The 13,235-nt window shown below is 39.9% G+C and overlaps 1 protein-coding gene across 2 annotated transcripts in view; it reads left to right on the forward strand.

The window, feature by feature from the left end:
• Nucleotides 1–13,235, forward strand: part of NECTIN3 (nectin cell adhesion molecule 3) — a 52,947-nt gene that overhangs the window by 19,682 nt on the left and 20,030 nt on the right. For both annotated transcript variants that reach the window (XM_066340576.1, XM_066340575.1), the window contains exons 2-5: nucleotides 1,087–1,425; nucleotides 8,173–8,469; nucleotides 10,182–10,299; nucleotides 12,326–12,477. In XM_066340576.1, coding sequence (XP_066196673.1) covers nucleotides 1,087–1,425; nucleotides 8,173–8,469; nucleotides 10,182–10,299; nucleotides 12,326–12,477 — 906 coding nt within the window. The remainder of the gene's footprint in view (nucleotides 1–1,086; nucleotides 1,426–8,172; nucleotides 8,470–10,181; nucleotides 10,300–12,325; nucleotides 12,478–13,235) is intronic.

Below are 13,235 nucleotides of genomic sequence, written 5' to 3' on the forward strand. Positions count from 1 at the left end.
AGCTTGAGTACTGGTGTGGTGTCTGAAGAGAGATTCAGAGCATTTGAAATAGCTCTGGTAAAATCTGAGCACAGGAAAAAGAAATACATTGTGGACTTTGGCTCTTTTTCATCAGGTTAATTTGCTCAGAGAGAACTAATGAGTGAAGTTGCTGGAGCATCTGTTTGGCCAAAGAGATTGTGAACCTGGATATCAAAGTGCTTTATCCTAGGGGATTGCCTTTTTTGGAAGGAGGGTGGTGTAAAATGCTGAGCTCAGAGTGTGGTTGGTACCGTGGAAGGCATTTTTGGTATTACACAGAAATGCAGTGAATCCTAAACAAGCACTGTGCCCACTCTCACATATTTACTGTGTGAGAGAAAGTCTTGTGTGAGGACACCCCACTGCACTGAAGCAGAAAAATCACATGTGTATGATGGTAATTGCCTTCATTAGGAACTAGGGTAGGAAAGTTAAAGGTGAGGTCTTAGAGTGACTGTCACTGTCAACGTGGAGTGGTTTGTGGGATTTTGATAGGGGCTTTATTTGTTTTTTTTGTTTTTTTTTTTAATTTTTAATTTTTGCTTTGCCTTTTTTTTTGGTATTTAGTGGTATGGTAAATGCTAGTAGTTTCACTTACTTCTACACAGAAAAGATACAACTTATCTTTTAATAAAAGATTGTTTTAGGAGAAACACAGAAGTGCAGTAATTTAACTTAAGTTTTGGCTTGGTGTTTTATATCAGTAATCAGACTGCTAAAAAGTACCGTGTCTTGTGGGTTTTTTTATAAATCTGAATTTACCAAATGTTCATATCCAGTTAAATTCCCAAAAGACTATTACACTGGTTACACAATTGTCAGGTCATTTTTATATGAAGTTGTGTGTCAGTGGTAATATTGTCTGAAAAATTACTGATCTGTGCCAGCTTTGTTTTTTGCTTGAAGTATGTTTCTGTAGTATTTCCACACTGTTGTGAATCAGTTACTCAGAAAAAAGGAATTCTTTTCTAAAAAAGTAAGCTAATTGTGGAAGAATAGCTTTTACTGCGAAAACCAAGCAATGTAACTTTCTTGTGTAGCAACTAACAATTGCTTTGTTTTCAGGTGCCTTAGCTGGACCAGTTGTTGATCCACATGTGACAGCAATTTGGGGGAAGAAGGTTGCCCTGAAATGCATCATTGATGTAAATGAAACAATAACACAAGTTTCTTGGGAGAAGATAGATGGTAAAAGTGCAAAGACTATAGCTGTTCATCACCCCGAATATGGAATATCTGTTCAAGAAGAATACCAAGGAAGAGTGGCTTTTAAAAACTACTCCCTCACTGATGCAACAATCATCTTAAAAAACGTGAGCTTTTCTGATGCAGGAGAATATGTTTGCAAGGCAGTGACATTCCCACTTGGAAATACACAGTCATCAACAAGTGTAACAGTATTAGGTAAGTCAGCTGCTTTTTGAAAGGAAAATCCTGGAGATTTACTAATGAGTTATATTTTACCATTTAACCTAAAGAAAATGCAAAATGTATGTTTGCTGGTCTTTTGTTACAGATGTGTTATTTTTACTAATGTCATAGAGGAGACTTCTTTTGGGTTCTTGCTTCTTTAGAACTTATTTGACTGTCACAGTTCCCATGTAGGCATTATGCTAAAATAAACATTCAGTTTGTATTAGCACAGCGTTTTAGAGCTTTGCCAGACAATGCTGATCCCAGGACCTGTGTGTGCTTTAGCTGGTGCCTTGGTGAAATTCCCTCAGTCAGCAGTGAGCAGTCCCTGCTCTTCAGAAAAAGCAGGTGTTCCTAAGCCCTGCTGGAAACTGGTTGTCTCAGTGAAATAGTCCATCACCTGTAGTGAGGTCAGAGAATTCCCAGTGAGGGTCAGTGCCCCACACCATTCAGACATTCAGATGGACTCTGAGCAGCCTGCTCTAGTTGAAGATGTCCCTGCTTATTGCAAGGGGATTGGACTGGAGCACCTTTTAAAAAGTCCCTTCAAACACAATCCTATGGTTTTATAAATGTGCTGCTAACATGATAATTTAATATATAACTGCTTGGGTCTGGTGATGCAAACTGTTCTTTGCACAGTGTCAATGTAGAGCAAAACTATCTAGATGGCTGTTGATAGTTGTGGGAAGGAAGAGTCAATTTAAGCCCTTGACTGTTTGTGGCTGGTCACCATGTGAAGCTTTTATAGGCTTGGAGTTGTTGATACTAATTTTGTCCCTCTCGTTGAGGGCTGAGTGTTGCTGCCATAAGGAATTAGTGCTGAAGTGGAAGTAACTGAGGTGTTACTGCAGGGGAAGGTGAAATGATTATCCTGGAACTTGGAAGCCTGGAATTAACTTGCCCTCTCCTTACAATAGTGGTGGTGTGAGGTACTTCTGTATCCCCTGCCAGGAGCCAAATGACAGTTTCTGTAGCTGAGGTGGCTGTCAGTGACTATTTCTGTAAGCACCTGTGCTTTTAGGGATCATCTCTTGGTCTTTGATACCAGCTTTTCATAGTAGTAGCATACTCAGAGATAAATCAGATGGCTCTAGCACCGTATGTCAACTGGTTTTCACCACAAGGGGGTGCAAAATAAATGCATCAAAGCAACTGGCTTCATCCAGTTTGGCCAAAATTCTGTGTGATGCACAAAGCATTGTGGTCTTATGGGTCTCTTCTTCACCTGACTTCCACCTGTACTGCCAGTGGTTTTGTCTGTGGTTATTGTAGCAGTCTTGACTTCAGGCTTCAGCTGTTGTGCTTTACCAATAAACAGTGGGAATTTTATTACCTCTCCTCACCTTTTCTAATCCATTTCTAAGATTTGGGTTTTTTTCAGGGAACATTAGTAATTGTGTCTATTCTGCACTTAGTGTCAGGTTTTTGGAGCAGCTTGGAAAACACATGGATGTCCCCTGTGCTTATTAGTCTACGTTTGAAAGAGTGGAAGGAGCACAACTTGTTTCATTAGATATACATATGACAATATGAAAAATCGCCCTTGAAATAGTCAAAGAAGTATTGCCAGGCATACAGTGGTTCTGATCATAGCTTTTTTCCTCATTGATGGAGGTGGTTGCCAGTTGTTGTGGGTCTCTCAGGACTTGGTAACCTCCCCATGGCAAAGCCAAGCTGTGATTTGCAAAGATGCTTTTCCATCCTGGTTACCAGCAGCTTCACTCACATGTTCCACTCGGTGGCCAATCCTGAGTTCTTTGGCCTTAGCAGTGTATTTTCTGTCCTAGAAACCTTTTGCTGCACTGACATGTAGGCTTAAACACTCAAAATACTGGGGAGTAATGATTTTCAGGATGTGTTTGTGAATTAATAACTTGTGAACTCTGCTGGCCTGAACTCAGCAATCCCAAGCTCAACAGAATCTGAAGGCATGCAATAGCTGTAATTTAAATTTAAATCTTGATGTAATTTAAAGTTATCTTCAGTGATGCATAGACTGAATTTTCCCACTGGTCTAAACCACTCTCCCTTGGGTAATGAAAAAAGTTCCTGTCCTAAGGGTAGGCCTGTTTCCAGTTGAAGCAGGATTGCCTTTTTTCCTAGTCTGCTCTTCTTTAGCAAAGAAGTTTTTTTAGTTTTCTCCTCGTGTGTAGTGGACACACTTAGTCATGTCCTAGATGCTTGTACACTCTAAAGTGGAGACACTGAAGACAAATGGAAAAAAAAATAACTACAAGATAAAATGCCCTGTGTTTGGCCACAGTGCACTGGTCACTTCAGAGGAGATTTAAAACCTCCTGTGCACCCCAAGTTTAACAGACTAGCTGTGTTTGATGACTTTGCCCACTCCCAGTTTTTCTTCAGTGCTTCATGTTATCTTCAGGAAATGTACTGGAAAAAAAGAGGTTAAGACAGTGGAAATAGGAAAATGCTTTTAGGATCAAACAGGTAAATTGAACTTTCCTAAAACTTTGGTTTGTCAAACTTACCTTGTTAAATTTGCACAAAAAATGGCAAATTTTTGTGTCAAGCTGCTGGTTTCCCCAAGCTGCTGACCAAATGAGGCAAACTGGTGTCTCAGGGCAGGAGAAAAGGCTTGCCACAGGGTAGCTTGCAGAGCTGACAGAATTTTTATGTTGCTAATTTGAGTGCTGCCCATGACTATTTTAAATACTTGCTGTCTTTCAAAGCTGGATTTCTCATCATGGGTAGTGATAAAGTAGGTCTTGTTCCTCTGGCTCTTACCAATGCTACAAACGAGGGGTGAGCTCTACAGACGAGTGTCAAAGGTGTGGGTCTGTGAATGGATTAGATCCCAGACATGCTAATGCACAAAGTCTTCCAATTAGCAATTAAATTATGTATGTCGGGCACTATAGACACTGGATCCTCTGACAATTCTGATGAAATAATGGTAGTTGAGAAATGTTGGTTGATGAGCTGTACATGTTCTTCTTAAGTACTGCAAAATACTCTGAGCCAAGAAAAAGTGTCAAGTAGATGGCAAATTAGTGAACTGACTGGCCTTAAACAAGCAACCCACCCCCCACAACTGCTAAAACAAGAAAACCTTACAAAGTTAATTATTAGGTATTAATTACCAAACAGGGTAAAGTATACAGAAAGAAAAAGCTTCTGGTTTTGAGGTGAGAGAAAATTAAAACTTGAAATAGTGTTTTGGAAAAACATTAATCAAGTACATGTCAGTTGTGATGAAGGGGATGACAATTCCCAGTGTCATAACATTGCCAAGGAATTAGTGAATTTAATGTCAGGAAGAAATAATCCTGTTTGTGTTGTAATCATGCCAACTTCGTCCAGACCTCCTGTGCCCAGTGTGTGCAGAAAAATGGTTTTAAAACTAACAGAAGCAATTGAAGAAAAGCTTATGAAATACATGAAAACCATGAAGCGGCTTTTTGGCCTTGAACTTTAATGCAGTGAGATTTAAGGCTCGTGTCTGGATGCTGTGTTATGTTCTCTTTCAGTAAAGAGGTATAAGGGCTTGAGCAGTGAGAGATTTCTGCTGTGTCCATGCTGAATGTAAGGTGATGGTGGGACAAACTGGGTTCAGTGAGTGGTGGTCACGAGGCAGTGAAAGGGCAAGCAGAGATGGTGCAAATGAGTTGAGACCTTTGAACAACTGCACATCAGCTTCCCTTCTTCAGCCTTCCTGTCTTAATATTCCAGTGTAATTCATGCCATCATGTTGGAGATGATGGAACTCTTGCACTATGGAAGTGGGTCCTGCTTTTGAGTCTTAAGGGATTGGTGATTTCCACACAAAGCATTGTCCTCACCACCTATTTCATTTAGCCTAAATAGAGCAAAATGTTTCTAGAGTGGGTGTAGCAGCTTCTCTGATGCTCTCCCAGCTGCCTCTGGTGTCCTTCACCAGCACTGTGAGCCGAGGAAGTCAGTGAAAATCACTTTCATGTGGTGTGCTGAATGGTCCTGGCATAAGAGGACTGCATACAGAAATTACACTCTGAAAAAACAAAAATTTACCACAGGGAAAACAATTCCAAAGCATGTATGTTGGGTGATCTCTTTTCCAAACTGACAAGGGTAATAAAACTGTTTTGCACGGTGAGAGATGAGATGCCAATGGCCCTTTGTAATTATGGATTAATTCACCAGATGCTTCTTAATCTGTGAGTGAAACATCGAGAAAGGCCGTAGAATAAGTGGCTGGGCTTCTGCTGGTTTTGTTTCAGCTGCTGAGACAAAGCAGTCCAGAGTGACAAACTATAGAAATAAGTATCCTAACAGCAGTTGCTTTCCATTTTTCAGTCTGTGGCTATTCAGTTTCCTTGCAGTTGGAGTGTAGGACAGGAATCACAGTTTATGGCAAGATGTGACAACAGAAGCCTAAGCATTTGTGATGTATTAAAAAAACCCAAGCTTGGGAACAGATAGGACTGGGAATAAGTGTATTTTATGACACTGAGTAGTTTTGAATGAGTTCACCTTCGTGTCTAGTTGACAAGTGTAAAACCAAGTACTGCACAATGAGCTCAAACTAACAAATCTCTGGAATCACTTGAGAAAGTAGTTTCTTAAATTAGTCTATTGTGCTTTCTGGCTACTTGAAAACTTCTTTTTCTAAAAGTACAGTACTGAGTAGTCTGCTTTGGCTCTGGACTTCTCTTCAACTTAATTAAGAGTTCCTGTCTGCCTTATGTATCCCTTCATAAAGAGCTGGAGGAAAAATTACACAGTTGGAAACTTTTTTTTTAAGATAAATCAAAGGAATGGAATGTATCAAGCTTTTCTTTCCAGCTGAAACTATTGAAGTCTACAGTTTTGGCATGAAATGGTAATGATAGCCGCTAATTGAATTGATTCTACTGTTATGGAGATCTTGGGGAGGGAGGAATACAGCAAAAGTTTGAATTTTCATGCATGTAAAATTCTAAATATCAATTTAGGGGTTTACTTTTGCATTATTGTAATCCTGGAGAAGCTACTGAAGTAGTCTGTACCAGTGATTCACCTAGGACAAGGCAGTAATGTTCATGTTAAATCAGGGAAACCAAATTATCAAATAACAAAGCTGTGTGATGTCAAGTCCTCCATACTGGGTTTTAAAGGCTTTTTTTTGCAGAAGAGACAATGCTTCATGTGTCCACCAGTTCAGATATCCAGGCTTACTGCAGGCAGCTCTAGCTGCTCCTCGTGTTGGAGAGAGGGAAGCAGATTCTGAAAGAAGCTGTATTAGAAATGCTTCAGATCTAGAAGAGTGAGTGTGCATCTTGGCAGAAAAAAACTCTGTTGGCTTATTTTCTTGGTAGGTTACAAACCTGAAAGAGTAGGCCTTCAGAGAAACAAAGTAGAAAATAATTTGCTCTCAGTATCTTCCCAAACAATCTTCAGTTTCATAACAATTTATATTCCTCCAGCATTTCTAAGTATAGAACAGAAAACACACATTTTTATAAGGTTATCTGTGTAATACTTGCCTTTTCCTTTAGTGTAATGGAGCAAATAATAAACCACTTGTTTAGTTGAACAGTTAGACTGAGCAGAAAACAGTCAGAAGCTGATCCTGGCACTGAAGCTGAAAATATTTGTTACCCAGTGATCTTTGGGAGGTGGAGATAGCTGGAGAACTTGCCAGGTACAGTGGCTTTGCTCTGTTCTGGTGTGACATGTGTCTGTGGGTCAGCTTCAATTTATTGGGAAGAAACTCCTTGAACTGACTTTTCTCCTTCTGATACTGCAAGGGCCAGGAGTTACACACCTTGTGGTTAGTGAGGGCTGATCCACTGAGGGGGACTGAGGCGTTGTGGTGAGCAGCAGTGACCTTCCTTCAGGGGCCTGCAGCAGCCAGATTGGAGCCAAGAGCAGGACTGTGGAATGGGCTGGGAGCACTGCAGGCCTGGCCCTTACAGAACTGGGGCAGGACAAAGCCACACTTGTGTTTCCCCAAGGTTTTGAAGTTTTGGGGTGAGAAGTGGCTTTACAAAGAGGTCACATCCTTCCCTGTGCAGATTTCTTTACACCTAGTATTGAGTTGCATTTTTTAACTTTTATAGGGTTTCATACACAAGAATGTATATATATGGGCAAAATTTTATTTATGTATAAAACAGTGAATTTTATTTTTATTGTTATTGAAATTTTATTTCTATATATACATTACTTTTTATATCAAAAAAGTAGATAAATTTTATATACAATTACAGATTCCTATTAGATCCTTTATTTAAGGTGTGGTATGTATATATAATAAAGATGCAGCATGGAAGTCATTTGTATCATAGTGCTCAAGAAAATCTTAAGCTCTTAATGTTGGGTGTTGGAACACTGAAGTCACTTTCAAGTGACACAAACTGACAGTATAGATTAATTCTTGAATGCTTGAAAATGCAGTGGAATCTAAGCTTTTAGAAAAAAAAAAATGCAGTGTAGTTTCAACCTTAAGCTCTCTGTCAGACGCTGCAGCTGGAGCTGCAGTTGGCCTTTTGGACCTAACCATTCTGGAACTCCTGTCAGTGCACTAAATGTAGTGAACAAACACTGGACTTGAATGAGTGGACAGAGGATAGTGTCAGCAGGCCAAGGCCTTGTGGAGCCATCATCTCTTGAGATGTGTGTTGTCTTATATCTAGGGGTCTGATTAACATGAGCATTTGCAGATGGGTCAGGTCTTGTCTAACTTTTAACAAGTGACACTGTCAGAGATGTGGAGTTTGTGTTTAAATCTCCTTTTTTTTTTTTTCCCCTCCTTAGTTGAACCTGTTGTGAGCTTAACAAAAGGACCAAACGCTCTCATAGACGGTGCAAATAGGACAGTAGCAGCCACTTGTACAGCAGCCACTGGCAAACCTGCTGCACAGATTGACTGGGAAGGCGGCCTTGGGGAGATGGAGTCCACCTCTACCCTGTTCCCAAACGAAACGGTGACAGTTGTGAGCCACTATGTGATTGTCCCCACACGGTTTGCAAGAGGAAGACACGTAACGTGTGTTGTGAGGCACCCCGCCTTTGACAAGGAGCTCCGGTACCCCTCCGTGCTGGACATTCAGTGTAAGTACTCTGGGAGGGATCCTGCAGCCTCCCCCGAGCACTGTGAACCTCCCACAGGGACGAGATGAGCACTTCCTGCTTCGGGAACATAGAGGAAATGGAAACTCTGCAGAAAAGCTGTGGTAAGAGGCCAGGCAGGAGTAAAAGCCAAGGGTCTCTGCATTGAAAATAAAGTCATGAAGCTGGAATACTGTTACATTTCTACAGGTTTGGCTATTGAGTCGTGGGTAAATATGAAAGTGGATCCATAAGCTGGTTATGGTGTCTTACAGTTTCAGCTGTGTTAGAAAAGAATGCTGATGGAGATTCATGTTTGATATGCTGAGTTGAAAATTTGTCTTGTGGTGGTCACTAAGTGATTTTCAGATCATTCACCAAGCTCTATCTACTCTAACTAGCATAAAGAATCAAGAACATAATACATACATGCCTGGCATTTGTTATTCAGCCTCAGATTGCTCACACAATTCAAACCTGTACCAGGCTTCTTTAAAAAATGTCTGGCTTTAAAGGACACGAATACAAAGCGTGATGGCTTACACTGTTGCTTAGTTAAAACTAGCTAAGACATATAGGCTTTAGGAATGTGGTCCCTTTTTGTTGAGCAGTGCATATAGGAACAAAACCAACTCTTTTCATGTTGTTCCTTTGGTGTCCTGTCTTGGCTCTGTGCTACTTTAAAGTTCCTAAGTCACAGAAGTCTGTCAGTTAAAGTGGAACAAATGCAGTGGCTGGAAAAAGTAGACTTGGCTGTTTAATTTGACTTTGATTTTGGCTTGGTTTTATTCTGTTTGGTAAGGAATCACTTATTTTGGCATAAAATAGAGATTAGCACTGCTTTATTTTATTGATCTTGAAATGAAGTTCTAGACTGGAGGGCCATTGATACAGAAATAAAACTAAAGAGGATTTGTATTGTCTCAAACAGTGAACAAAAGAATTGTTTCCTATTGAAAATGAAGTGAGGATGCAAGCTGGTCTCTTAATATTTTCATCTGAGATTAGTTTTAATGCATGTTTCAGAGTTTCTAACCAAGTTGTATAGTGAGTTACACAGCAGCAGGTGAGAAGCAGTGTGTGCTCTTCAGTCTTCCCTGACACTTTTGCAACTGCTGCTCCATCTCAGTTCCAGAGCTGATCCCAAATCACAGTGGTTTGTCTGTTCCTTGCCTTTTGAATCTTTTTCTAGAGCCTCTAAAATCACCTCCTGGCTTTTTAGAGCTGTAACATAATTCTACATTTGATGCCAATGGATAATTTAATCTTTACAACTGGCATATGTGAACATTTTGGTGATTTCCTGATTACCTGGTTACTCCCAAGGTTGTTTCTGATCCTTTGCTGTATCTTTTTAGTGAGAAGTAGTTCTAAGTTAGCATCCCTCACTTCCCAAAAACATGAAACTGAGTCTTTTTTCCTGAAATCCTCTCACTTCCTCAAGGTGCTGTGTGGTTGCTGAAAACACACTGGCAAAGTTGCACCAATTAAAACAATTTTTCACTGCTGTGTGTTAATGTTGTAGCTTGGAACTGTATCATGGTCTCTCTATATTTTGGAGGTGGTCTTTAAATTAAAAACAAAAAAGGAACAAACAACTAAAGCACACCTTCCCCTAAAAAAATTAAAAAGTACCCTTCTGTTCTATTGATCTTCAAATTTGGTTTTAATGTAAAAAATTGTGATTGTTCATGGATGAAATCTCTTTTTGTCAGATGCCCCAGAAGTTTCAGTAACTGGCTATGATGGAAACTGGTTCATTGGAAGAGGAAACGTTCAGCTCAAATGTAATGCTGATGCAAATCCATTGCCTATGGAATTCATGTGGACCAGGTAAATACTGATGAGAAGGGACTTGCCACATGATTCAAGTGGTATAATCCCTTTGCTTATGGTAAATGCATGTTTTGAAAACAAGGAGTAGATGACTTGCATTGGTCATCATGGTTTTATCCCGTTTTTTACAAGGAGGATACAGGATGTGTGTTTGTATGAATACAGATGGGTGGGTATCTTGTAAATTTATGTGCCTAAACAGTTTGTCTTTACTCTGAGGGTAAAGTCTCTTTAGTGACTCAAGGTGGACTAAGCTCTGTCTGTTGCAGCACGTACCAATAAATGCTGCAAAGACTAATAAATCTAGTAAGGATCCAACTGTTATTTGTATGTGCTTCTAATGAAAAAATTTAAAAGCTTACATAGCATCCACATTTCATGAATCTTTGGCCTGCTATTGCCATCCCAGGCTTAGCTCAAAATCACTGTGGTGAGAAATTACAGCACATAAAAATTCCTATTTAAAAAAAAAACCCTAACAGCAGTGCCATTTGCTTCTTCAGATGCACTGGGTTCTCAGTTCTCTCATTTGAATTTGAAACACATGTAAGAACTGATAAATACTACCACTGTTCACAATTCTAGAAGAAATAAGCCTATTTAAATACATTTAAAGTCATCCAAGCTTCAGAGATCACTGTTAGATTTCCTAAACTTAAAATGGAACAAACGTTTACAGGAAATCTAAATTTTCTGGGGTAAACCTGGTGTGCCTTCCTGACAACAGCACAACCCATGCAGAAAGCTGTAGTGCTGGAGAAAGAGGGACTTTGTGTAGGGGAGGGGAATCTCTGAAGAAGGGTAGCTTGAGCTTGGAGAAATGAGAACTCCTGTGTTGAACTGTGTGCTGTTTGACTGCTGTCAGACTACAGGAGGTTGTACAACTGCCTCACCAACCAGCTGTATCCCTTGGATTCCAGGGTGACCTTCTGTTTACTGGGGTAGTGATATTTTCAGGGTTAATGTTTTTAAATGTTGCCTGTACGAGAGTTTTATTAGAATTGAGCTTTCAAACCAATTAACTGTTTTATAATGTTTCTTGAAGTGAATTCTTCTGGTACTGTGAATTATGAAGTATATGCCTGATGCCTTCACGTGGCTGAAGCAATTCTCAGCAATAATCACAGCAATGGAGTAGGAATGTTGTCTTGAACCACATTCTTTAAAGATTGCATTTAGTGCTAACTGTGAAGTGTTTCTTTTCCTTTGGGTTTTAAAGTGATGGGTGCCTGTTTGTTCAGTACTACTTATAAAATGATGCTTGCTCAATGCTTTCAAGATACTGACTAGTTTGAATATTGATTTAGGCCTGCTCAGCTGTTAATAGGTACTTAGAGAAATCCAAATGGGTTTCAATGGCTGAAGTGGCACAGGTATTTAATGGGCAGTTGGGAGCTCTGTTAGAATAGTTCCAGGGCATTTGCCCTTTTCCCTTTCTCTCTTGTGTTTGCACAGTTGTTACTGCAATCTCAGGCAGAATTGTACAGGGAAATGATAGACTTAGAAAAGCCAGTTGACAAAAAACATTTTTTAACCTGTTGTTTACCCAAGAGTATCACCAAATACCACATTCCATTTCAGTGCTGTAATTTGGACAGAAAACTGATGGGAGATGAGAAAAGGCAGCTCAGGAGAGGAGAAGCTGCCTGAAGTCTTGCTCAGAAGTTCTAGTCAAAATGTCCTCTAAATGAAGCATGTATGAAGAGAAATATGCACTGGATGCAGACCATCCTGACAGCAGGAGTGCTTCTTAGTTAGATGGCTGGTTTTCAGAGTTTGGGTTCTCTTGTCCCTCCAGGTTCTTTTGAGATGCTTGCTAGTTCCAGCAGATCTGACATTTATAGGCTTTGGCCCAGAAATTAAATACTAAATCAACCTTCTGAGAATGTCAAAGAAAAGCCCACTGCAGGTGTCAGAGCACAGTGAAAAATCCATTCTATAGATTATTGGCAATGTTATTTTAAACTCCTTCTGTTTGAACTGGTTGTAAATGTATCCATTTGAGCTCTACCTGTTCCCTTAGGTTGGATGGACAGTGGCCTGAAGGACTGCTGGCTGTTAACAATACTCTGCAGTTCAGCAGCCCTCTGACCTACAACTACACTGGGACTTACGTCTGTAAGGTGACTAATGCCCTTGGTCAGAGAAGTGATCAGAAGACCATCTACATTTTAGGTAAGTCTTACTTCTTAATTAAGACAGTATGGTAACTTGGAACTCTTTCTTTGTCAGTGATTGAATTAGCAAACTGAAGAGCTAGCTGCTGGATGAAATATATGAAATACGTATGCTTTTTCTGTGAAAAGCTGTGGAAAATGGGAATTTAATAGCTACAGCACAATTTGGGATTAAATGATTCTTGAATAGCAACATAGAGTGGAAATAGTTAAGGTACTTCTGGGATGATTATTTTCTCTTGGTAGTTAAAGCAATGTTTTTTTGCACTGTTAACCTGTGTTTGACAAGACATTGACTGCAATAAACTCCCTTGTCTGTAACAAGCTGAGAAAACAGATGTTGGTGGAAGGGGAACAACTACATACAGAAAAGCTCAAGATGCTCTGTTTGAAGGATGTTAGGGTCATGTTCTAAGTGTGTGGTTTACAGCAGTTACTTGTTTCATTTTCCCAGGGTGCAGATACCCAGTAATCATCAAATTAAAGACCTCGTGCAGGACTCTTGCTGATCTACTTAGTACCATAATGGAAATTGGTGTCTGTGTAACATTACTGCTGTTGGAACACACCTCCTTGTCTCATTAACACAGTGTAATTAATGCTTTACCATGGTACTTTTTTGTGAAAGAGCAGCATGACTTACAGTAAGTGTGAATACTCCTGTACATGTGTGGAAAAGCTGCTGAGATTCCCATAAGGGATTCAGTAAATCAGCTGAGTCTCTAGCTGGATCAATAAACTCTACTGTTACAGGGG

This window comes from Sylvia atricapilla, chromosome 2, assembly GCF_009819655.1.
Source record: "Sylvia atricapilla isolate bSylAtr1 chromosome 2, bSylAtr1.pri, whole genome shotgun sequence".
Lineage (NCBI taxonomy): Eukaryota > Metazoa > Chordata > Aves > Passeriformes > Sylviidae > Sylvia > Sylvia atricapilla.